This window comes from Actinia tenebrosa, unplaced genomic scaffold (assembly GCF_029948245.1).
Source record: "Actinia tenebrosa isolate PJP-AT-01 unplaced genomic scaffold, QUT_ActTen_1.0 PGA_scaffold9__36_contigs__length_13948895, whole genome shotgun sequence".
NCBI lineage: Eukaryota > Metazoa > Cnidaria > Anthozoa > Actiniaria > Actiniidae > Actinia > Actinia tenebrosa.
The window spans coordinates 5,212,232-5,239,004 of record NW_028292586.1 but is presented as its reverse complement, the minus strand read 5'-3'; the positions used below and the strand labels follow the sequence as shown (position 1 = coordinate 5,239,004).

The 26,773-nt window shown below is 40.8% G+C and overlaps 2 protein-coding genes and 1 non-coding gene across 4 annotated transcripts in view; 1 reads left to right on the top strand and 2 right to left on the bottom strand.

Annotated features, from left to right (window-relative positions):
* Positions 1–16,455, top strand: part of LOC116293148 (Na(+)/H(+) exchanger beta) — a 38,077-nt gene extending 21,622 nt beyond the window's left edge. For both annotated transcript variants that reach the window (XM_089024685.1, XM_089024684.1), the window contains exons 12-25: positions 634–729; positions 1,651–1,772; positions 2,640–2,716; positions 3,053–3,181; positions 3,427–3,516; positions 4,100–4,165; positions 9,607–9,719; positions 10,184–10,246; positions 10,331–10,369; positions 10,667–10,702; positions 10,894–10,952; positions 11,413–11,489; positions 12,179–12,258; positions 14,083–16,455. In XM_089024685.1, the coding sequence (XP_088880811.1) occupies positions 634–729; positions 1,651–1,772; positions 2,640–2,716; positions 3,053–3,181; positions 3,427–3,516; positions 4,100–4,165; positions 9,607–9,719; positions 10,184–10,246; positions 10,331–10,369; positions 10,667–10,702; positions 10,894–10,952; positions 11,413–11,489; positions 12,179–12,258; positions 14,083–14,719 (1,684 nt within the window). In that variant the 3' untranslated portion in view covers positions 14,720–16,455. The remainder of the gene's footprint in view (positions 1–633; positions 730–1,650; positions 1,773–2,639; positions 2,717–3,052; positions 3,182–3,426; positions 3,517–4,099; positions 4,166–9,606; positions 9,720–10,183; positions 10,247–10,330; positions 10,370–10,666; positions 10,703–10,893; positions 10,953–11,412; positions 11,490–12,178; positions 12,259–14,082) is intronic.
* On the bottom strand, positions 13,184–13,270 carry Trnastop-uca (transfer RNA opal suppressor (anticodon UCA)). Its single transcript has one exon. It is a non-coding gene; the product is annotated as a tRNA-Sec (tRNA).
* A 464-nt stretch (positions 16,456–16,919) lies between the features above and the next one.
* LOC116293047 (uncharacterized) lies at positions 16,920–25,198 on the bottom strand. The gene is made up of 2 exons (XM_089025009.1): positions 23,965–25,198; positions 16,920–23,881 (listed from the first exon to the last, which is right to left on the bottom strand). The coding sequence occupies exons 1-2, from the start codon at positions 25,196–25,198 to the stop codon at positions 19,158–19,160; spliced, it is 5,958 nt and encodes a 1,985-aa protein (XP_088881135.1). The 3' UTR covers positions 16,920–19,157.
* Between the last annotated feature and the right edge of the window lie 1,575 nt (positions 25,199–26,773).

Sequence of the window (26,773 nt, the reverse complement as noted above, 5' to 3'; positions counted from 1 at the left end):
GAATTATTAATGAGTTTTTAATACTTTTTATTATTTAGTATACATATACGTGCTCTGATTGGTCGAGAATTGTGCTTTATCGCTTTATTAGCTGATGCCATCTGCACGAGCGCAGCAAAGTTCTCTTGTTACTTTTTTCTTACTTGCGTCACTTCCATGCTTTATATATACTTATGAATGCCGATCACGGAAAAAGCTGTTTTGAATAATGAAAGGGGGTTTTAAGAAGCACCTCTGAATCAATCTTTAATCTTTTTACAGTTTGTCATTCTTTACTTTTTCTGCAAGTTTTTAAAAGTAGTAAAGTTATGTAATGAACTGTCACTCAGAAGAAACTGGCAATATGGGAATATTGTTATTAACTGAGTGTAAGGTCCATACCATAAGTTATGGACCACAAATATGTAGTACAAACTCTGTAGTTTTGTTCTGACCCTCACTACCCCTAGGAAATTCAAAATACCTCTGGGGGGGGGGGGGGGGGCAGGGGAGGTATGGATAATTTCTGGAAATGCATAACTGACTTATCACAGTGTATGAAATTACTTTGCATATTTGTAGTAAAAGACTTTCCTTCTTCTCTGAATCAGTTATTTTGAAGATCCTGACTCCATTTTGTTTGTTTTCGTTTAGCATTGTCACTTGTGCTATATTCATGAAGCCATATGTTGAGAGAAACATCTCGAGGAAGTCACATACAACTGTTAAGTACTTCATGAAAATGTTAAGGTAATTACCATGTGTAATAATACACTCAACAAAGTTACTTGATTCTGATTGGACAACAGGAGTACAATTAAATCCCAAACTGTACTCTGTAGAGTCCCAATTAAGTTGCTTTGTATTGATAGTTTTTTTGTTTGTTTGCAGTCAATTTTTTTATAAAGTTGTTAGCAAAATATTTTGTTGTTAGAAACATTTTGTGAAGATTGCCTTAGAATCTATAGAATGTATGGATTTTCAAACCTTACAACTTTTATGGAGAAATGTATGCTACAGTAGCTGGCATTTTTTTCCTGCCAACACATTGTAAATTTCTTTGTAAACTTTCATGTTTAGGGGGGAAAAATCATAGGTTCGATAGGTTATAACATGTGATCTTTTTATGAAGCTTCACAGTTATGCTTTCTAATATTGTTTTTTCAGATTAAACAAATTAGTTACAAGAGAATAAAAACTAAGAGAAGGAATCTGTGGAATCCATGCTTGTAACCATCATAGGCACCACTTGATGCTATTTTACTATTCGTTTTTCTGCATGTGCATACTGTGCACGCTCAATGCTGTTTGCTCACGTTTTCTTGAAAAATACATGAAAACATAAGCAAAGAGCATAGAGTGATACACATGAAGAATCAATAGAATCAATAATCCTAAAAATAGCATCAGAGTGCTTATGATGGGACATTGGGATTCCTTATCTTAGTTCATTTTCTCTTGTTACTGTAGTTATTAAAGAGGGATCTTGTTACGTGTATGGGGGGGGGGGGGAAGCTGGATAAAGGATTTATGGGTAATAAATTTAATACTCTACTGATTCTTTCATGTTGTCTACGCGTTCGTATTTTGAACGAGCTTTATAAGCTCTTGGACGATATGTAATTAAATAACCTATTGATTGATTGATTGATTGTGGTACACTTTCTTTAGCTCTTCCAGTGAGACACTCATCTTCATGTTCCTCGGCATTTCACTTGTAACATACGAGCACCATTGGAACACGCCATTTGTCTTGTGGACTATTTTCTTTATCACAGTTTATAGGACATTAGGTAAATGCAGTTTGTTAAAATTCTGTTTTGTTGAAATTTGAAATTTCTGTCTGATGTCTGACTAAGTGTGGACAGTTCAATGATTCAGAAGTAAATTGTAATATTGTATGGATTACTTTTCTGGAATTACACAATGTATCCTTTTAAGACCCTTCCTACCACAAGTATTGGAAATTCGAATCCCTCTCTTTTGGGGAGGTTATTTTTGGGAGCCACAAAACATACCCTGCTCAGATTTCCCCCACCCCTTGGAAATGCTGATCCAATCGTTAAGATATGTTGACATTTTTTGGAAGTAGACAATATAATAATGTTAAATAATAATAATAATAATAATAATAATAATAATAATAATAATGGGATTAACAGTGGATTCCATAGAGTGGCTCTTCTTCCACTGGATTCCAATTGGAATTTAGAAGTTGATTTTTGCGGAGGGAGGAAAGCCGGATACCCGGAAAACCTTCGAAGCACAGGAGAGAACCAACAAACAACTCTACTCACATACAACACCGAGCTTGTCAGGACTCGAAATCACCTGGGTTGCATGGGTGGCGGAGCGCTTTCACCGCTATGCCTCCCATGCTTCCCTCTTAAGATCCTCGTCCACCCCTTGGAAATCCTGATTCACTTAATGGAAGAGGTGTGAATATTTTTGGAACTGTACACAATGAACCCCTCATCAGACCATTCACATATTTATCACACTGAGCCAGGTGAGACTCAAACCTGGATCATATTAGTGTTTCCACCTGTGTTTTCCTTTGCAAATTCCGAGACTGCTTGCACTTCACAACATACTGTCCTCAGACCCTTCCTACTCTTAGGCTAGACTTTAAATAAATATTTGCATTATTTCTATACCAGGTGTTGCAATACTGACATATCTAGCAAACCGTTTTGGCAGACTGAATAAGCTATCAGCTGTCGACCAGTTTATTATGGTAAGTTAAAAAAGGGAATATAATATACAGCTATTTTGAAAAAGGTTTGTGAAGGTTTTGTTGCATGTCACATACCAAGCTTGAAATGTATTGTGAATAAGATGTAAGTCATGTCAGCACAGAAGAAAATATGTCAAAAAAACGTGCAGACAAAGTTTAGGAAAACTACGTATTGCTGTGACCTTTTGCAGTATTCACTTGTATTCACTTTACCCCACAGTGCATTTCAGACATGGTATGCAACATGCATTTTTTTTTGAAATTGTTGTATGTTTAACATAGAACTTAAGCTAATTATGGCTCATTCAAATATATTTTCTATGTGATCTTTTTTAGTCTTATGGTGGAATTAGAGGTGCTGTGTCATTCTCTTTGGCTATTCTTCTCTCTGAGGAACACTTTCCTCTCAAGAATATGATTGTTACCACGACTATAGTTACAGGAGTTTTTACGATATTCTTCCAAGTAAGTAAAACTCTTGAACAAATGAACAAACAAACGAATGAGCAAACGAACAAACGAATAAACAAACGAGCAGACAAACAAACCAAAGAATAAGAGGAAAAAAAGCTGATAAACAAACAAACAAGCTAGGAGATAACAAACAAGCAAACATTTTATCAGAGTGTTTCTATATTCAAAGGATTCTCTATAAGGATTTAACTAAGGATATTAATTGCACTAAAGACAACTTTATTCGCCCATTACAGGGAACGACCATCAAACCACTAGTCCGGGTTCTAAATGTCAGGCTCCATGGTGAAGAAGGACCTGACATGTATGCACAACTCAACGACAAGGTATCATTGATTATAAAAGATGCTGCTATTTTCTGGGTTTCACTAGACATCATTTCCTGTCTCGTGGTGAATGTTCATCAGCTGAATCACAAGTTTTCAATAGAATTAATTCTAGTTGACAGCACATGGTGGTAAGTGTTTGACCACCATTCGGAGCGGATAATTAGATTCAAAGACTTTTATCAGCCAATTGAAACCCAGTAATAGAATTCTTTCTGGTTGACAGCACATGGTGGTCGGTGTTTGACCACCATTTTGAGCGGATAATGAGATTCAAAGACTTTTATCAGCTGAGTGAAACCCAGTAATATTGTTTGTTTGCGTTTGTTACTGTGATCTCACACTTACAGTAGACAAGATTAGAATCTAGTGTGTTGGGGTTTGTAGGGCGAGGAAAACTAGAGTACCCAGGAAAAAAACACTTGAATTGAGGTAGAAATCTAACAGACTCTAGTCTTGTATGTTATGTGGAGTTCTAGTTGGGAGGCGATTTGTCTACCTCTATGCTGCCCTGATGTGATAATCATGAAATGTGCTCAAGGGTAGCTCATTATATTTATCCTATTTCCTGGTCGTTTTTCAGTTGTTAGATCACTTAGTCGCAGGAATGGAAGAAGTATCAGGTCATCGTGGACATACCTATTACTGGGTAGGTTCGACTATGTATCAGTAATTTCTGTCCGTCAGTTGTCATGATATTTAGTGGAGGCTTTGATTATGGTTGCTTGCTTTAATGACGATTAATTCGGTATACTTATTCTGTTGCTTAACTTGATACAATGTGTGTAGAGAGAGGGGAGAGAGAGTCATATTACATTTGTTACATAATAGAACCTAATGTTGCGTGACAAGTATATATTATTACATCCCCCTTTCCATTAAAGAAAAAAACTAATTTTATGAAACGCTAAAAATTATCTTAATAGAAAAAATATCATATGTAATAACAGTAATACTACTTGCTCATGCTTGCAAGTGTCTAATTTTTTTTGTTTTTTTTTGTTTTTTTGTTTGTTTGTCTTTAAACGTATCTGTTGGGCGGTCTTACGATTCTTCCACTTCGGGTAACTGTGGTCCCAGGTGCGTGGCTTCCGTTGTTTTCCAGAGGTTCTGCATTGCCTCTGGTCTCTGTTAGTTCTTGATATTCACTGGTAGGTTGCTCTGCCGCTGGGGGTGCTTCTCTGATGTGACACCTGTTGCGTCGAAGCTCACTTCCAGTTTGTGACGTCACTAAATATGAGTGTGGTGCTTCAAGCTTTTCCTTGACGACTGCAGGCTCCCACTTCTTGGTCGAGGGATTCTGAATGGTGATGTTGGTACCTCTTGCTAGCTCGGGTAGAGGTCTGACATTACGATCGTGGTAGAACCTTTGGATTTCTTGTTTCTCCCTTAGCCGGTCGGTGATTTGATCACTGTTGGCACTCCTGTTGATGGTGCGGGGTAGGTTATCTTGTAGCTTTCTTCCGAAAAGTAACTCAGACGGCGATGGGAGTTTATTGTCAATGGGTGTGGTGCGTAGACAAAGCAGGGCCATACTGGGATCCTGTCGTTTCTCGAGTGTCTTCATGAGAACACCTTTGACTGTTTTAACTTGATTTTCTATGAATCCATTTCCTTGTGGGTAGTGTGGAGAACTGGTTACGTGGTGGAAACCATATTCGTTGGCAAATTCTTGGAATGCTACACTGTCGTACTGAGGGCCGTTATCTGAGCGGACTATTTTTGGGATTCCCTGCTCGCTGAAGATTTGCTTCATCGCATTAATGACAGTTCTGCTATTACTCTGCCCTTTGGGTATCTTCCTGACGAATGGGTATTTGGAGTAAAAGTCAGAGATCAGAAGGTATTCAGAGTCGTGTAAGTGGAACAGATCAGTTCCTATGGTGTGCCATGGCCGAGGAGGTATCTCAGTTGGCAGCAATGGTTGTCTGGCATTAGATGCCTGATGCTGTTGGCAAATGGGGCATGATTGGGTAATCTTATCAATATCGTTGTTAAGGTTCTTCCAGTACACAGAAGTTCTGGCTCTGAGCTTTGTCTTTTCAGCTCCTTGGTGTGCTGCGTGAAGCTTTTGTAGAATGTCATTTTGAAGCGTTACGGGAATAATGATTCTTTGACCTTTTGTTAGTATTCCGTCATCTATTCCTAATTCGTCTCTGAATGACCAGTAAGGCTTTAGGCTCTTTGAGATTTCTTTGATGGTTGATGGCCAGCCTTCGTAGATGACTTGCTTGAGGGTGGCTAATTCTTGGTCTGCGCTGGTGTTTTCACGAATCTTCTCAATCATGGTCTTGCTAAATTGAGGGTACACCTCATGTACTTGGACTTCCATGTTTCCAATGGGATGGTGATCTTCTGGTGATAGACGTGAGAGTGCATCTGCTATCAACATGTCTTTGCCGGGTATGTACTTGATTTTCAGGTCGTATGGCTGCAATCTTAGTAGCATTCTCTGTAACCTGGGTGGTGCAGATATCAGATGCTTGAGGTGAATACTTTCTAGAGGTTTGTGGTCGGTAAACACTGTGAATGGTCGCCCGAATAGATAAGTATGAAATCTCTCACAACCGTATACTACTGCTAGAAGTTCCCTTTCGATGTTAGCGTATCTTGCTTCGGTTTCAGTTAGCGACTTGCTTGCAAAAGCGACTGGTTTGCCATCTTGGAGTAAGGATGCTCCAAGACCCTTGGTCGAGGCATCAACTTGTAGGGTTACTTCCTTTCTATCGTCGAAATATGTTAGGGTGGTTGTATCAGTGATTGACTTCTTTACTTACTCAAATGCTGCTTGGTAGTTGGCGTTCCAAGTGAAGACTTGGTTATCTTTGAGTAGACCTCTTAAAGGTGCTGTAAGTGTGCTTAAGTTGGGTATGAAAGGACTCATGTAGGTTGCTAGTCCTAGGAAGGTTTGAAGATCTCGGCGGTCTCCTGGCTGTTTCATCTGCTTCAGGGCGGACACCTTTGCAGGGTCGGGCTGTATTCCAGCTTCGCTACAGATGATGCCATAGAATTTGATCTTATCTTGCTTTATGTGACATTTGTCTGGATTGAGCTTTAACCCAGTCTTCTCACATCTTTGGATCATGCTGTGCAAGTTTTGGTCATGTTCTTCTTCTGTTTGGCCATAGACTACTATGTCGTCGACGATTCCAATGACTCCTTTACAGCCTTCGAAGGTCTGGTCGATTTTGGATTGGAATACGTCTTGTGACATACGGAGGCCGAATGGCATTCTCAGAAACCGATACCTGCCAAACGGGGAGTTGAAAGTTGTGAGGTAACTTGATTCTTTGTCGAGGACGACGTTCCAGTATCCGCTTTTGGCATCTAGAATTGAAAAATGCTTGGCTCCGCTGAGTTTGGGAAGAATTTCTTCTAGTGTTGGCGTAACGTGGTGGTCACGTTGAATGGCGGCATTAAGATCTTTAGGATCCAGACATATTCTTATTCTACCGTTGGGTTTGCGTCTATAGACTAGGCTGTTGACCCATGCGGTGGGTTCACCTTCTCGGACCTTTGTGATTATTCCTTGTTCCATCATCTCGTCTAGCTCTAGCTTGATATCATCCTTAAGGCTGATTGGTACTCTTCTTGGTGGGTGAATCACAGGGGCTATGTTGGGGTTCAGCGTGATATGGTATTCGCCTTGGAATTTTCCGATGCCGTCGAAGCAGGTGGGGTATTTGGATAATAGCTGTGCTTTACTTTCTATCTTCTGGCTCGTAGCGTGGTTTGTTTGACTTTGGCTGTGTGGTTGGTTGGCATCATCCTGTGTTTCCACAGAACAGTTCAGTGTAATTAGCCTTAAATCTAGTGCTGTTGGCAAGCCTATGATTGCACGGCCTGGCGCGTTGGTGACGTAGAAAGGTGCTTTGGTTTGCAATTTGTTGTGTGTGCATTCTATATCATATATGCCTAGTTGACCGATTTCTGATCCGCCGTATGCTGTGAGCTTTGTTGCTGATGGCTTTAGGGCTTTAGGTAGCGGGTTTCCGTCTGGACCAATTTTCTCCGGAAACATCCGTTTGAAAAGTCGAATTGGTAGGATGTTGGCTTGTGCTCCTGTGTCTACCTTGGCCTTCAAGTTTGCAGCTTGTGCGTTTCGCACGTTGGCCAATTGAACGCCTAGTGTTGCGTATACTTCATCTCTGGGTTTAGTATTGACGTTATCGACACTTATTGATTCAAAATTCAATGAGTCAAAATGTTCATGTAAATCATTCGTGTTCACCATCTCATGGACGCGCTTGTTTTTGTGACGTGCGTCTTGTGTGCTGTCTTGATATGATGGTTTTTTGTCTTGTGTCGTATGTTGGTTTGTGGGCTGTTGTGTGGACCTGTTCTTTAGACGGCACATTTTACTCCAGTGGTTAGCTCTGGAGCAGTAATTGCATGTAGAGCCATATGCGGGACATTTTCGGTATTCGTGATTGTTTCCGCAGCTTCCACATTTTCTCATGTTCCCGGTTCCGGATTTTCCTATGGCGTGCACGCTTTGGTTGTCAAGCGGTTTGTTGGATAGCTGTGCTATATGCGCCATCGTTGCTTCGTAAGTTCGGGCGTATTCGATTGCTTTGTCAAGTGTTAAGTCGTTTCCGTGCTCTAGTATTCGCTCTTGAGCTTTAACATGCTTAGTGCCTATAATCAATTGTTCAATCAGGCGTTCTTCTAACTCCTGTTGATCTCTAAACTTGCATTTATTTGCATGATTCCTGCACCTAGTCATGAAATCATCAGTGCTCTCATCGTTATTTTGTTTTAGATGTTGTAGCTGATATCTTTCTAATCTAAAGTTAGTTTTAGGTGCAAGATGCTTTTCGAATTTGGACCAAATAAAGTCGGGCTTTGTTTTGTCATCGTCGTCGGCCCACGTGAAACTGTTGTATATATCTACGCCTTGACGGCCTATCCAAAGTAATATATATGAGGATTTTTCTACATCTGATTTCTTTGAGAACGGACCGGTGAATATTAATTGGCAATATTGTTTAAATCTAGCAAATTCGTCGGTGATATCGGCTCCAGCTTGCCAGTTCATAACAGGGGGCGTGAACCCTGTCGCCATGCTTGATGTGTTTCTTGCCGAAAAAACGCTTATTTCTTAATATTACTGACCTTCCAGTGTCTTGTGTGTTTAGTGCTTTACTTCTGACACCATGTCATGATATTTAGTGGAGGCTTTGATTATGGTTGTTTGCTTTAATGACGATTAATTCGGTATACTTATTCTGTTGCTTAACTTGATACAATGTGTGTAGAGAGAGGGGAGAGAGAGTCATATTACATTTGTTACATAATAGAACCTAATGTTGCGTGACAAGTATATATTATTACATCAGTCAGTTATTACTAATTGTTAATACATTACTCTCTGTCTGTCTGCCTGTCTGTACATCAATGTCAATCATGTGATGCCTGTCAATGTGTGTCTGCCTGTATGTACCTGTACATTAATGTCAATAATGGGAATCCTGTCAGTGTCTGTCTGCCTCTCCCTTATTGTCACTCATGTAAATCTTGTCAGTGTCTGTCTGTACATTAGTGTCAATCATGTGATTCCTGCCCTTACCTTACTGCCAATCATGTCTTGCATGTCATAACTGTCTGTCTGTACCTTGATGCCAATCATGTCACTTATTTCATTGTTTGTATGTCTTTCTGTACCGTAATGTCAATCATATCCATTATCTGTCTTGTTATTCATTCTTTATTCATTTAATGAAGTAATACCATGATCACCTCGGATTCTTTTGTCTTCCGAGGGCTTTACAAACCCGAATTTCCCGCATGCATCTATAACATGAGGGAAATTTAGAAGACAGTCCTCGTCTCCCTCAGGGACAACTCAATGCCCCTGCAACTGAATCGATTACAACTTATCCTACTTATGATATTACTGCACGGTTTCCATGTGGGACGCGTTCTCAAATCTGCGCATGCTCAGTCATAAGATAAATTAAAAATGACAGCTTGTTTTTAGATTCTATTTTTGTTTTATTCCACAAATTTTCTCTCGTTATTCGGGGAAATTTAATCACTAATTTCCCTCGTGCGATGGTATTACTTATAAATATTTTTTTCTACCCACAGGAGATGTTTGAGCACTTTCATAATCGTTTCCTCCGAAAATGGCTTGTCAGAGAGAACGAGAGCGTAATCAATGATGACGATATCTTGCTTGCCTACCGTAAACTTGAATACAAGTGGGTACTTTATCATTTATTCAATGAGTCCTTTCTCTTAATAACTGTTATACAGGGCATAGCAAGGTCTGAAATAAAAGGGGGAGAAAGAATGTAAAATGAAATGGCTCTTATATAGAGGATGCGTAGTGAGAAATCTTAAATATTATTATTATTATTATTATTATTATTATTATTATTATTATTATTATTATTATTATTATTATTATTATCTTAAAGAGGTTCTTAAAATTATTTCTGATAAGGTTTGCAGTATCTGCAGATCTGTCTAATAATTCAATTGAACAACAGGAAATAATATAATATAATTAATAATGCCTGGATTGACTTTTTGTACTCTACTGTGTTTCCAGTGTCCATGATCACGTAGTAAAACTTGATTTTTTAAACATTTATTTATTCCTAATGTTTGTTTTTGTGCGTGGTAAGACTCGATATATTTTTGTAAATCTCTCGCCTTCCAGGGACGCGTTAACACACTTGGAAAGAGAAGGGAGTGGTTCCTTACTTTTTGCCAGCCCATCTGGGTAAGTAAGATTTGAAATAAAAAAAAAGCAAATGCAATCCCTAAAGACTCATTGTAAAAAGACGACTTTCAATACTTTTTTCAGACATCATTTGAAAGCGTTAGATCACACAGCTTTGGCAAAGTAAGTAATTTCAGTCAGTAATTTCTAACTTCTAATTTCTGCTCTGCTCTGCTCTGCTCTGCTCTGCTCTGCTCTGCTCTGCTCTGCTCTGCTCTGCTCTGCTCTGCTCTGCTCTGCTGTATTCTCCTTTCCAAATCCTTTCTTTTCTATCTTGCTATACTTTCCTTCTCGACATTCCCAGACGTCTAAAATTTCCAACCGAATACACCTTTTCCTTTGTATTTTGTGCTTCCTCAATTAAGCATCGATTGCCAGTTGCTTTGTCATTGAATTTCATCGTTTTTCATTCCATTCCAGTGAGGGAGATCTAGATAGCGAATCCCTATTACTAAGGTAATATTGAATGTAACATTGAATGTAGTGGTAGTGTGTGCGAGTGAAAAGTGTCCCCAATTAGTGCGAAAGCGCTAGAACGACTAGACACTTGAATAAAGAGATTTTTATTTTTATTTTTAAATATCAAACTAAATACCATTTCTTGTCTCTACTATGAGTGACGTGCATTTTTCTATGTTTATCTTTAGGGGCGGCACCTTTCTTCGTGTTCCAGACTTGGTCTTACGAGACCTCAGGTCCTCTACAGGTGTGTATCCAGCAATGCTCAGTGTTTTAAATTAATAAGTAATACGTTTATTGAATAACTAACTTGTAGGTTGTAAACAGGGGATACTATCTAAAAAAACTTGATTTTACATATACAAGTACACAAATAAACGTTTCTGCATTACATAATAATCATGTGAATGTAAAATTTTGTTCATGGTATCAATAAAACGATGTAAAACTTGAAAATGACAATTCATAGTTGACTTCAGTCATCCCAAGATGGAATAAAGGTTCCTCAAAAAGTTCAGTTCTGCATTTAGTAAGAGGATAAGTGGGTGAATTTCTCAATGAATATTAGTGAATCTTCTTGTTGGGAAGAAGACTGTTCAATTTGCTGTTTCTTCAAGGCCTTGCTCATAGTGATCATTTAGCTGTATTTACCAAGTATTGTCATGATGAAACGTTTCTTGTGCTGATTATATATATATTTTTTACAGAACCTTCGGAAAGTATCACAATTTCGGAAACTCCACACAATCTCAGCAATATCTTATCAAGATCGAGAAAGACTTACGTAAGTTTTTGCTTTCATTCGTCAGTTTGCATCTTTCAAGTACAGCCACAGCCGTAGCCTCCTTTGCAGCCGTTCTTAGGGTCGTCACGCAACGTTACGTGGCGACCCTAAGAACGGCTGCAAAGGAGGCTACCACAGCCGGGGAGCAATTTGTACAAATGACGACATTGATTACTGTCGTTCTACTCTATTCACGGGTAGAGTAGAACGACAGCTTATAATTTTTTTTTAGTTTATTAGGAAAAGACTATTGTTGTGTCTTCTGTCATGGCTGCCATTAAGGGATAGCGAAAGCCTCTATAAAAAATACTAATTAAAGCCGATTATCCCCCAGATTTTATTCATATCTTTGACTTTTATATAAATTTTGCTCTCTGTGGTACAACCAGTAAAGTGTAGTGGAGGAACGAAGTCAAATCAAATAGAACAACTACCAGTGGCATTTCATGGGGCCACTTTTAATCCAATTTTTAATCCAGCGCGCGTCAATTTATCGCTCATCCAATGAAATGCTTGGACACGATACCGACAAGGTCACGGCAAAGCAAGTACAATTTTTTAATGTCACACGAAATTTGGTTTAAATCATGGAGACATAGGGAAGGAACTAGAAATGGGTCCTCGAGAATGACACCACCAATTTGTTTGTGATGCTGGTTCTTTAACTTATTTTCAAATTGGTTTTATAGAGCCATCGGAAGTTTCAACGTAACAACATTTTGGATGATTACGTGGACAGCAGTATGACACCAAGCTACCTTCTTCCATAGTAAGTACCATACCGTTAAAGCAGTAAAACCCGGGGGGGGGGGGGGGGGGATACTACCACCCCAACTTGGGTAGGGGTGTGCCGCCAGGACCTACAAACCCTGACCCTATCCCAGACCTAAAATTTTGATTTTACATACCCTACCCCAGACTAAAACTAATAATTGTACACCCTATCCCAGACTAAAAGACGGAAAATACGGTCTTACAATCGATTGCAATCAATATTTATTGTTTTTGTGCCGGCAGAAAGCGTAGCCTATTCGCCAGAAAAAAAATGACCAAATCTTTAACCCTATCCCAGACTAAAATGATACCCTATCCCAGACAAAATGTCAAAAAATGATACCCTACCCCAGACCCAAAAGCCAAAAAAACCAATACCAATACCCAATAGGGCGGCACATACCCGTATAGCAAATATAGGGGAGTACCCCCCCCCCCCCCCGGGCAGTAAAAGTAACCTTTATATATCGGCCACCTATAAAGTGGCAACCCTCTATGTAACAACCAGTTGTCATATTCCAAAGATTGTTTTTCCAATAGTTTATACCTCTATACAGCGACCAACATCTATTTATCGTCCAGTTTCCTGAAGGTGGTCGCTACAGTTAAAAGTCAGTTTTTTTCATTTTTTACGCTTTGTAAATCGGAACTTGCAATTGCGTGAAAATTATTTGATTCGTTAACTTTAAATTGAGTGAAAATTTTAAATTAATATTTTTTAAAAATCTAAAAAAAAAAAAAAAAAAAAAAGAACAATCTTACAAAAATGTCATGTTGAGATTATAAGGGGGAAAAAATTGGCAGAAAATTGTTGATTTTCAATCTCTAAATAAAATATGTTTCATGGATAGAAATTGCATTTACTAAAGTCGAAGGATGTATTTTTTTTTCCAAAATTTCTAGAATAAAATTTCAAAATCCGCGCAGAAGGCGGAATTGAACCGCTCCGACGCTAGTCGGCTACGGGTTTGAAGCCCGCACCCCACACCAGTGAGGCTCATCCGCGCACTATATACTGTACGCTCCAACCATTTATACAAAGAATTCAAATATCATTTATCCATGTGGGATGAGTTGATCGGATTCTTTCTTCGCTTACCATCCTTAAACTTTGCATCTATATTACATTTTGTAGTAACTTTGTATTTTAACTGATATAATTGAAAGAACAGCTTTAATAAGTTGAAATAAACAAATTTTCGAAACGAGTCACTGCGCATGCGCATCACGAGACTCATTTCCTTTTCTAAACAATAATTTCAAACTGTTCAATAAAAATTATTTTTTTATTCAGTTGAATATTCGTGATTTGTGTGGGCAGAATCTTCTCATGAATCAAAATAGCAACCGATGAGCAAATTCATTGCGCATGCGCAATTTGCTTTAAATTGTTTTGCTTTTTAAATCGATTTTATTCTCTCTTTTTTTTACGAATAGACAGTTATGATTTGAATAAAGTGGCTTTATTTAATATATTTATTCAATTGCATTCAATTTGGTGAAATAAAGAGAAAGATTTAAGGTTTAATAATCCTAGCCTCTTCCGCGGGCGTTTCCTTTGCTCTTTTTAACATTTAACACAGGGATCCCAAGAGAATATATGGGGTAGTTTGATCCAACGTTTAGAAATATGATTCCATATGACCTCACCACAGGTGGTTGCCTATATTCCTTAATTGTATTTATATCTCAATATCAATGCTTCGATGTCACTTATAATTTTCTACATTTTGATTCCACTAAATTAGCTCCAACTAACTTTTTTTAAAAGTCTTAGTATATCTTGGATTCTTACATCGTAAATGTATTTTTCTTCTAGTCATGCTCCTCAGTCACTACGCTTCAAAGTTCCTTCAACGTCTTCAGAATCGAGGTCACACAAACATCGCCGACATCACAAAAAGAAAGGCCATCGCAAGAAACACGGTTCGGAACCATTCCAAAAAAAGAAAAAACTGTCCACGATTTTTGAGCCCGAAGAAGGTGAAGGAAAAGCCGAGGAAAGAGAAAATGAAATTGAGGCAGCGAGACCGCAAGGCATTAAAGAGGATGCCGATGAAGGGATATCGTTTGTTGCCAGTGGTGTTCGATGGAAAATTGGCCGCACGCTTTCGGTGGAGGAGACAGAAACAGATAAACTCATTCCAAGGGTTGTTGTAGAAAGAGCGAATGAAGAAGAGAGTGATTCGAGCTCAAGTGAATATGAAAGTACCGGCGATGAACTGGAAAAACAGGATGAATCGGAAACATCGACAAAAGAAAAAACTGAGCCGGATTGTGAAGGTTTTGAACCTCCTGCAGAACCACAGGCTACCCAAGAGGGATATATTTCAGACGAGCGGCAAAATACAGAAGACAACCCTATTGAGTCTATACCCCTCGTGTCGTTCGTTGTAGACATAGAGGATGAAACACCGGACATTAAGAGGGGAGATGATAGAGATTCCGAGTTATAGCGACTACAGTAGCTGTAGAAGATACAGGAAAAGACAAGGAAGTGTTTAGTGTACACAATATAATAGACTTTTCCGAGGTTGAGGGCCGTAATGTTTTCCTGAATGACGTCATGTCCGGTCTCGTGTGAAATTTTTACCAGATTCAGTTGAACATGGCGGAGAGTGTTAGCTTTTCACTGAAGGCTGGTAATGGGTTTCTCCAACTGATTTATTAAATATAAAACCAAGTAACTAATCATACTAGACTATCATTTAGTTTAGTATCGTTTGTTTGTTTACAGTTAAAACTTGAAGGAAGACAAAAAAAAACATTGTTGAGATTTTTAAAAGAATCTCATTCCCAAGAACATGACCTGGTTTGACGGAAATGGGAAAATATTGCTCCCTATAGAGCTTTCAAGCGTAACATCATTTGTATGTAAAAACTTCTTTCTCAGGTCCAAAACGAAAAACAGATTTTTTAAAAAGTTTTTCGGCCAAAACATGACCTGGTTTGACGGAAATGGGAAAATATTGCTCCCTATAGAGCTTTCAAGCGTAACATCATTTGTATGTAAAAACTTCTTTCTCGGGTCCAAAACGAAAAACAGATTTTTCTTGAAGTTTTTCGGCCCTACGTGCCACACAGGCATAGACGTTAATGATTAATTTTTTTCCTTTTGAAGTTTTTCTCTATGAAAAAATTTGACTTCCAAAGTCCTAATTGTTTTACTATAGACGTTAAATGAATCATTGAAAAATGTTTTGCTTTATATAGTGGTTTCTTTTTTGAACAGTTGGACCCAGAAATACGTTCCAACTTGAAAGTTCTGTATGAAAAAGTCTATTATTTTGTGGCTTACTCATTTGAAATTGCTCGACAAGAAATATGCGGGTCGGGTACACGCAGACATCTCACGTTGTGTTGAGAGAAGCATCGCGGTAATTTTCACTAATGCGATTTAAATCAAATCGAATTTTCTTTAAAGGAAAGCCAAAGAATCCGCAGTAATCGGATCGCGGTAATTTTCCTTCCTGGAAATATAAAGTTAAATATGATCGTCATATATATATTATGCTAAAAACGCTACTGATTTTACTAGAAGCTAGTACTATTAAAATTGTTTATCAAAAATCTAAAACATATTCTTAATAAAAAAATTAAACGACTGATTTAATCAAAAATAATTTTTTCGTCTGATTATTAAACACAATTGAAAAAATAGATTAATACACATTAGTAGACCCTAATAGGACGTTTACATGATGGGAATTTTCTTTTTTATTCAAATTTGTATTCCCTCATGAGAATATAAAAACATGCGTATTAGGTAAATTACGAGCCTCGTATGAAATGACTGAAGAAGAGGGCCAATGGGCCTTTCACAACTTCAAGTCGCGTAAAAAATGAGCTGGCAGCTCAACTAGAAACCGTGGATAGCTGTTTTGGCCTATATTGGGCCTCGTCAGGACGGTGCATTTAGTGAGCTGGTAGTCGTTTCATACAAGGCTCGTAACTTACCTATTACGCATGTTGTTATATGATTTCCGAGCCCATCCCACACGGCTTACCGCTTCATCCCTATGAGAATAGTAAGGGAGTCTGGTTAGTAGAGGTCAATGACACCATCGTGCAAACGTCCTTTCCATTGTTTCCTTTTGTGTTTAGTATGACCATTACACGTTCACTGACATTTTTTATTTATTTCACGGGTTAAATTCCTTCACTCAAACAAAAATAAAAGAGTTCACTATTAGTTTGTTTCCTGGAAATTTTTTTAAAAAGTTTTATTTTGACCTGATCCTTTCTGACTTTAAGTTGGCAAGTATTTATTAAGTATGGGACTTGCAATTTGGTTCACATAAAAGTTCATCTACCAGGGAGTGCAGTTTTTGAGATGATTAGTCTTTTATTAATTTATGTTGATTTGTTAGGACCATACTTCCAGACATCGAATGCTGAACCGTCGTATGGCAGCGCGAAGCATTTACGGCTACGCCGGAGATTTCGGCCCCGACACCTTATCCGAGGACTTACAGACTGATCAGGAAGCTCGGCCGAAGCCTAAGGGAGAGGTTAGTCGGCCCCTAGACCGTAGATGATTAACCCCTTTAGTATTGCTATGACCAGCAGGCCCGGTTTGTCGCCCGTTTCGCTGATCACTAAGAACCAATGATCTCTCCTTTCCATGTGGGACACGTTTAAAAAAGTAGCCATGGATATACGTTTATGTATTTACTTGCGCATGCCCATTAAAGGTTGCTTGTAACAGCTTTTTTCTGACCGCAGTCATAGACTTAAACGGCCGCCATATTGGATGAAAGATTTTTTCTTGTTGAGGTATTGATATGTCTTGCAAATTGTCGTTACTCCGAGGAATGCTTTGCAATCTTATAGTAAGAGAATTCGCATCCTAGTTTAAAGTTTCGTTTCAATATACTGATTATGGAGCAACGTATTAGAAGGCACAGTACTTCTGTTAGTAGATTTACTATCTGATGTAGTTCCAACAGTACTGGACCATTTTGTACAGGAAAAACGATTACGATAGAGACTTCTTGCTCGCTTATTGAGGGCAAAAGCAAAAGCAATGTACACTCCCTGTAAACCATTGATCAAAACGAAAGGGTACCAGAAGAACTCGCAACCAAACGGAGCAATAAAACCAAACGCCCATGGGAATCCCATCAGTGTAGCGATACGTACGTAGATACAAAAGCTTTGCTTGCTGTCATTATGGTCTGAGGCAGCTCTTGCTTCGGTTGCAGTCGCCCTGATTGCTTTCAACGTCAAGACATAAAGCACGACGTTAAATATAAGAGAAAAGGCAACTGGGACAGCAAGAAAATACAGTATGGCCCATTTACTTCCTATCCAGCATTTTCTGGATTTATAACTGATGGTTACAAAATTATTCGAGTCTAGCACGACACAGAAACTCACATAGGCCAGAGCAGGAAGCCATCCAACTGCCATATGGCGTAAGCAGTGCTTCATTTTTTGGGACCTTGAATCCGCCAATGGTCTTCTTCCTTTGGCAGAGAAAGCCCTCCAAGTGTCAAAGGCGATGATTGACGTCCACACAAAAGAGACAAGGAAGAGGTAATGTAGAATGACCGCGATGACAGTACAAGCCATGGGTGTGTCTGTCTTTCCACTTCCAAGTAACCACAACAGTTGTGCCAGCAGAATAGAAACACTGAGGTTCATCAGGTTGATTCCTGGTGGTGTTCGTAGCTCACTGAACAAGGAATAAGTCACGAGGACAAACACCAGGCCGATGATAGACAAGGACATGCAGACTATGGTTATGGTGGTCAATAGTGGATCGTCTTTTGGTACAACTTTGGATTGGTAATGAGTTGTAGAAACGTTTTCACAGACCAGCACACTCTTGTTTATCCATGTGTATTCTGACAAATCATAAACCTGTTTGGAAGCGTTCACGAATATGGACTTGTTCATTAGGACTCTAAACTCTCCTTCATTAATCAGTATATACACCCCTGAACAGTTGGATAACTGCTGTTGACGGCACACAAATATAGCTTGGCTGTCATTGGCTGATTTTCCACCTATATAATACTCTATAGCCTTTAGTATTTCGCCTGTCGCTTTTATAAAAACCGTTGATGGAGTATCTTGTACAACAGTGTACTCATTCCTACTGTAATTCTGGAGGTTGGTGCAGCTTATTATTTTTGTATTTGCTTTGAATAAAGTGAATGTTTCTCCAAAGAGAGATACATCGAAGGGCGAATTCCATTTTAAAATGTCCTCAAAACTCATTCTTTTGACGCTGCTTTCTCTAGGGGATCTTCTGTAGGGTTTCTTTTGTCCATTGGAAGAAAGCCGAATGTTAAATTGAAGATTAAACATGACTTGTGATGCAATTGTTACACACGGTACTTTTGATCCCGTTCGAACCAATAGTTGACACGTTTTTGCTGGAACTTATATTTACTGCTTCTTTCTTTGAGATCTATGCTCAGTACATGTGTGTAAGAATATATCCCTATCTATCTCTCTGGTTACAAAACTACTATCTGGTTACATGAACATTTCGTCACACACCCTAATATTTACATAAAGACTTAGTCACGAAATGCCGTACTAGTTTTGTGTCTCACATACTCCCCCACTTAAAATGATGTCCTCCTGGACATGACAAAACACTAAACATAAATCAGACGTGTACACTATTCAAAGACTATCTACAGATTATAGAGTTCAAGTGAATTGGGTTGATCAGGCCCAATCAGTTCATTGCTGTCTCGTTTTCTATAGTCCATATGACTTCTCTTGTCCGCCGGCGCTGGGCACGTCGTCTCTCTAATGTTTCGTGTAGTAGGACGTGTGTAGTCCCTGACTAATCATTGTGTATTTGACACAGTCCCGTTCCAGTTTTTTTTTTTTTTTTTGATAAACTATAAGAATAATATGCTAAAAATATATCTGTTAGTACTGCGGGTTGTAAGTGTTGTAGCCATTAAACTGTTGGCGATACACTGTCCATGGGTATACAGGTTGGTTGTAAGGTTGTTGAACTTGTCCTTGTCTAGACAAGACTGGTGGGTTGATGAAGGTCCCTCCGTGTGCAGGAGCGGGGTAGTGATACGTCCCTCCGTAATAAGGGTAAGCTGCGATACCATTTGCATGGTACCAGTTAGTCATTGGTGTCCCAAGAGTGTTGTAGGTTAGCGTCTGTGGAGGGCGTCTCTCGCGGACTGGTCTGCCTTCCGGTTCTGTAGGAGGAACTGCTTCTAATTCTGTGTCAGGTTCGCCTACAGTGATGAGCTGAGGTTGAGCGTCCTCAAGGTTCTGAGCTTGGTCATGGCTTGCGTAGTCTTCCTGAGGTAGATTGTCTTGCTGGGATACCTGGTCTTCTTGCGGGGGGTCTGTTTCCGCTGACTCATTATGTTCACGTTCATTAGTTGCTGGATTCAGTTCGTTTGGTAAAAACCCTCTAAACTGTTCTTCTGACTCGTCATCAGATGGACTGTCATTAGTTAGAAACTGAGGTTGTGTCAAGGCCGGTCTATCTTGATTCTGGTTTGCTTGCCTTTGTTCCATTTGTAGCTGGGTGTGGCCCAGTGGAAGTGAGTCACATGGTAGGAGTAGATTCCTGTGGAGTATTCTTCTTTTACCGTCGATTGGGCGTCCTTCCGGTCTCACAACGTATACCGGGATTCCCTCTCTCTTTTGTACTACCACATGAACCTTGTCCTCCCAATGTGATCTAAGCTTTCCTGGCCCTCCACGTTCAGAGAGGTTCCTGACCAAAACGCGGTCACCTGGCTGCAACTGTGTGTAGTGAACCTTCTGGTCATAGTTCTTCTTTCCTCTAGAGGTAGAGATATCAGCATTTTTCGCTGCCTTCAGGTATGCTTCCTGCATTGCTGTGTGCCATTTCTTAGCGAACTCGGTGTAGCTGGATGTTCCCTTTCTGTTTGATGTTCCGAGAATTATGTCGATCGGTAGTCTTGGAGTCCGGCCAAACATCAAATAAAATGGCGAGTAACCAGTTGAGCTGCTTTTAGTACAATTGTACGCGTGCACTACTTTATTTAGCGAGTCTTTCCATCTACTTTTCGCGGTTTCAGGCAAAGTTCTTAACATCGACAGCAGTGTCCGATTGAAGCGCTCTGCTTTCCCATTGCACTGTGGGTGATATGGAGTCGTCCGCACTCGAGATGTTCCTGATAGACGCTGGAGTTGTTGAAAGAGTTTGTTCTCAAATTCCTTTCCTTGATCGTGTACGATTGCACCAGGAAATCCGAATCGGAGAAAGAAGTCGTTGTACAGTCGTTCAGCTGCAGTTGCTGCTGATTTGTTTCTAGTTGCATATGCCTGCGCAAAGCGAGTGAAGTGATCGACTACTACCAGTATGTACTCATAACCACCCACGCTGCGCTCTAGATGAAGGTAGTCCACAGAGATTAGTTCAAAAGGCGCGGATGTGCTGATGGGTTGCAGAGGAGCACGAGTCTCTCGATTCGGTTTGCGTTGCTTGATACATTCGCATACGTGAGATACAAAATGAGTGATGTCTCTCTCCATGTTTGGCCAGAAGACTCGTTCACGTGCGAGGTGTACAACCCTCTCTGCCCCTAAATGTCCCATATCCTTGTGGAGTTCCTTGAACACTAAGTTGTGGTATTGTGGAGGAAGTACAAGCTGTTTATACTCTCCAATATGTCGGCGTAGTAGTCCACAGTCGTCTATATGTAGTTTATTCCAGTGTCGAACCAGAGATTTTGTCTGTGGTTGCTCCCTCCTCATCTCTCTGACTGTGGGGCAGCGTCCTTCAGTCTTCATGGCTAGTACGCGTCCTATTGCTGGGTCTTGTCGTTGAGCTTCCAAAATGGTATCTGTTGGGAGGCCGTTAATTGTCACTCCACTCAACATTTCTTCATCTGGAGTTATTAGAGTACCACCCACTGCTGCTATCCAGACGGCTTCACCTTTCTCTTGAGCATGGAGTCCATTGAAGGCCGCTGAGACGTCTTCTCTCGTTGTCGTGGTTGTGCAGGATTCCATGTAGGTGTTGATGTCAAGAGGCATTCTCGAGAGAGCATCGGCGTCACCATTTACGCTACCTGGGCGATACTTGATTGAAAACCTGAAATCAGCAAGTTCTGCTACCCAACGTTGGCCGGTCGCGTTCAATTTAGCTGTCGACAGTACATACGTAAGGGGATTGTTGTCTGTGTAGACGGTAAACTGCGGTGCGTAATAGAGATATTCGCGGAAATGGTTACAAATAGCCCATTTTAATGCTAGGAATTCTAGTTTGCCTGAATGTAAGTTGTAATTCTTCTCAGCCTTCGTGAGTGCCCGCGAACCATACCCTATCACTCGCATAATACCGTTCTGCCTTTGATAGAGCACGGCTCCTAATCCCTCCTTTGATGCATCTGTGTGCAGTACAAACGACGTGTTGTAGTCTGGATAACCAAGTATGGGTGGTGTAGCCAAACAATTCAGCAGCTTCTCTAAGGCTTCCTGATGCTTGGCTGCCCAGGTTACTGGTTGCGAGGACGAAACGGCAGGCTGACTTCGTTTTCCACGGCGGAACGTTTTCTTGCACTGTTCTGGTGTGCTAGTTTCGTTTCGTCCTTGTAGGAGTTCAAACAGAGGACACGCAATCCTTGAGAAGTCCTGAATATATCGCCGATAATATCCGACCAGCCCGAGAAGTTTTCTTACATCCCCGACTGTTTTGGGTTGCGAGTTTTTCAGTACTAGTACTGCGGCAACGTTCGATGGGTCGGGTTTATATCCTTCTGCGGATACGATTTGTCCCAGGTAACGGACTTCTCTTTGAAACAGCTTACACTTAGCAGGTTTTAACTTAATACCATGGGATCGTAAACGACGTAGAACCTGTCGGATGTGCTCGACATGGTCCTCAAAAGTCCTACTGTACACGATGACGTCATCGATGTAGGGGACGCAACAGTCATCTCGCATGTCGTGGAGACAGCCTTCCATGAATCGTTGGAACTCAGCAGGCGCTGTCATTAAACCAAAAGGAATTCTAACCCATTCATAGAGGCCCCATGGAGTCACGAATGCTGTAAGGTTTCGACAAGATGGATGGATGAATCCTTGGTGATAGGCTTTTCCTTGGTCCAACAACGAGAACCAGCTGTTCCCTCCAAGGTTCTCTAGAGTTGTCTGCACACGCGGCAGTGGGTGTCGGTCTGGAACTGTGCGCTCGTTCAGCTGACGATAGTCGACACACAGACGTAGGCTGCCATCCTTCTTACGAACGCACACTACTGGTGAAGAGTAAGAGGATCTCGAGTGTCGTATCCAGCCACGGTTTAGAAGGTCCTCCACGTACTGTTTTACCTCAGGATACAGAGGTCTCGGGATTGCTGTGTACGTTTTCTGGACTGGTCTGTTGTCTGACAGGTTGATAGACATTTGCAGCTCTTCAGCACAGCCGATGTCGTTGTCGTCTTGGGAGAAACTGTGGGCCTCTTCTTTGAGCATGCTCAGAGCGATGTTCTTTTGCTCGTCTGTCAGGCCGTCTACGCTAGGTAGGTGGGAGATTTCCTCGGCGCTAAAATCCGTTTCGCTGGGTGGTGTCGCTTGTTGACATGGTAGATCTCTCCGTGTTACCTCGACAGGTGTCACCGACCGTACTTGGTAGAGGCTACCGAGAACAGTGTGGCCCTTAATACGTACGTCATGGTCAGAGTGGTTCTCGACACTGATTTTCACGCGACTGGATGAGCCTCCCGAGATAGTCACTACAGATTCTGGTACATTTATTTCACTCGGCCACGAGGCTTGGGGGTCTGGTTCAAACAAAACTGGAATCTTACCCTCAGTCGGACCAACCTTTGCTGAGCACTTTATAATTGTTGCTTGCTTTTTGGGTATTACAATGTCTCGCTTGCAAGTTTTAATTTCGGCAAGTTCGCAGTATGGATCAACCGCGCGCAGCGTACTCACTAGCCCTTCTACGTCGCTTCTTTTCAGATGAGTCATTGTCGCCGCCATACTGTCTACTATTCCGTCCTTTGTTTCCCCTTCACGTTTAACAAGTTCTGCGATAACATTGTACCCAATAATAGGTGTGTCTAATTGGTCTCGTGAAACCAAGAAAGGAACTTTGACTTTAGCTCCCTCTCCTCCTGACAAAAGCTCAAAGTCTATTTCGACCCAACCCTCAAATGGGAAAGGGGTACCGTTCGCCGCTGTCAGGTTTAGATTTTGCCCATCTAAAAGTTCCCCTATTTTACGCACGGTAGTCCCATCCATTTGTTTGTCAATCCAGTCTTTGGGGAGGATAGAAACCTGAGCCCCAGTATCCCATAATGCATCAGTTTTGCGACCATTTAACAAACAAGTTATCATGCATTTCTTCCCCACCAAATTAACAACTTTGGTGAGTTGTCCTGGCGTGAGGTGTGTGCGGTAAAATCCTTGTTCTCTCATCTCTTCATTCTCTTGCTGGGTGATATAGCCTATTGCATTGCAAAGTGTTTTGTGCTCATTCCAATGTGCAAACTTACACGCACTTGAACAGTAATTAACACTTTCGCATCCCGAACAAAGTATGACTGTTTCTTGTTTCCCTTGTACTCCGCACGACACGCACACATGGGACTCTTTGTTTTCCCGGACTACTCCCTGTCCCCCGGGCGTAGCCGTCGGGAGTTTCCCGACTTTGTTTTGCAACCCCGCGCGAAGTGTTCACCCGATCCACATTTAAAACAATGACTACAACTTTCAGCGTTGTTTTCTTCACATTTAGTGCAACGGCGAACATTCCTCTCTTCCTTCCTTCTTTCGCGCGGTTTATTTAAATCCGATCGAATTGCAGCCACTTCAGCCTGAAGAGCCTTGAGCGTTGCCATGTAGCTATCTTCACTCTGTGCTTTCCCACTGCCATGGTTCTTTGGCGCTGGTATTTTTCTATCGTTTTGTTCGACAGGAGCGTGAATTTGATTAACGAGCGCTTTGCGTGACCCAGGACTCAGCTTACTCATGCGCTCAGACTCTTCCGACGCCGCAGCATTTAATTTCTCCATTAGCTCTTCGTCACTAGCGTCAGCGTTTAACAGATGTGGCCGAAGCTTTGTGCGTATGGATTCCGACTGCAGGCCGGTCTCGATCACGTGGCGAAATAAACCATTTACTAACGCAGAGTCATACTTAACAGTTCCTTCGTTCGTTTGCGATGCAAAGAGAACTTGTTGGCGCAAATCCATGACTCTAATTAGAAAATCTTGCGGAGACTCCTTCGCAGCCTGACATGCCGTTGTCAATTCTTGGTAAAGCTCTGTACTAGATTTCTGTTTATAATGTGCTTTTAGAATCTGCTCAAGTTTTCCTATCGTTAGCGCTGGCATCATTTCTAAATAAGATCTTAATTTAAGTGATGGACTAATCGCTCTGATCACGCCTTCGATTACTTCTGTCTCGCTGTATTTGTTCTTAAGACCAACCTCGATTTGCCTCAAGAGACTTACGAGAGACAAGCGGTCTTTGTGCGTATCTCCTCCAATCATACCAATGATACGAAAATCGCGCCTGAGTGCATTTCGTACATCTACGACGCCTACGTCACTAAGAGTACATACCGGTTCGATTGCTTCCTGTTTTGATGATTTGTTATCTGGTTGTAGAGATACCAACTTTTCGTTTGCTTCGTTGATTTGCTTCTGGTAATCCTCCATCATCTTCTTGAAGTTCTCTTGCATCTTCTCTAGTTCTTTCTTCGCTTTGTCGTATTCAGCATCCTTCTGCGCTGTGTTGCTCTCCTTGGTGAATTTGCCGATGTCTTCAATGACTAACTGTTTGTCCTCTGAGCTCTCTATTACTTCTTCGACTGTCCTCCGTATTTTCCTCGATAACTTTAGTTTTCCTTCATCTTCACAAGGCACCTTGAGGTGTTCTGCTAACTCCTGCAAGCGTTCTAGCGACAAATTTAAAATTTCTTGCTCCAATCTCAACTGCTGAGCCTCTAAATCAAAATCCATCGTAGCCGGCTTGGTCTGTTATTACACCACACCCCCAAATCTTGCAAAACCACGTTCTCTAAAGTTTTCTGGCGTTCAAACGGACATTAATTCCTCTTAGGCCACGTACATCAAGTCTTCAGTACCATACGAAGGGAATGCTTGACTTATTTGCGATGAAAGCATTCAAAGGAACGCTAATTTCGTATCCATGTGCGTCCAACACAACATCAACTTCTTTGACCACGAGGTCAATCGTCTTCCAGGTCTAGAGAACCGCCTTTTTACGAGAAATTCCTCGATTAGCGGTCCTGGCAGGGTCGCCAAAATGTTACACACGGTACTTTTGATCCCGTTCGAACCAATAGTTGACACGTTTTTGCTGGAACTTATATTTACTGCTTCTTTCTTTGAGATCTATGCTCAGTACATGTGTGTAAGAATATATCCCTATCTATCTCTCTGGTTACAAAACTACTATCTGGTTACATGAACATTTCGTCACACACCCTAATATTTACATAAAGACTTAGTCACGAAATGCCGTACTAGTTTTGTGTCTCACACAATTGCAATCTTCGGTTCGCGTATTTGAGTAGTATTAACCTGAAATAAGTTTCCCAACGCAGATGTAAGTACACTCGTGTTTAATTTCATTATTTTGGTCTCATCGCTGAAAACTGTGTTGATTTTAAGGCGAAACCAAAGAAGAGCTTGGTACTCCTGAACAGAAGAGGTGCTGGGCAGCGTCTCGTATCCTTTGCGGCATACTTCCAAGTAGTGGTCATAAAAATGCTTAAATGGACAATTTACTTTGGTGTAACTCTTGGTGTCGCTGCGTTCTCCGTTCTTGAAGTCAAAGATGACTGAAAATGGTTGTGGATACGGAAGATATCCAGAAATAGGAAAAGTACTTCGAGGACCGCACTCGATTTCATTATGTCGTTCACATATTGCACAGTAAATATTTTTGTAATTGACTTTTATTCCAGGTATAAATACAATCCCTGCTGAGCCATTGATGCATCTGTTCCAGATATATTCATCATTGACGTAACTATAGCTTATTACGTTCACATTTAGGCAGTATCGCCTTGGTGCATTTACAGGTGCTTTCCAGTTAATCTTACTTGAGTCGCAATAAGAAAACAGAAAATCAAATCTTTGGCTTGGGGAAAAAGTGGCAGGAGGCGAGACGGCACAGGTAAACGACAGCTCAAAGTGAGTCATCTCTGAAGGAGAAACTCCATTACACTGTGCACAGAAGCGATTGTGGTACACTCTGCCATTGTTGGTGTACACAGGAAGATAATGATAGTTATCTTTAGTGATTGTATTGGCAATGGAAAGATTCCTGCATCGATACAGGACATCATCTTCTGGCCAAGAACTTGGACACGATCCAATCATCCAGACGCCAGTTATGTCGTGCAGGATACGGTCACCACTGTAACATTTCCACAGGTTTCTGTTCAGCTGACTAACCAGATTGTCTTGCCTGGGAGGCGTTTTAATGCTTCGGTCGTCATGATGGCAAAATGTATCGTAGTCTGCACAACAGTCTTTGAAGAAGACACAGTCAACATCGCAGAAGCA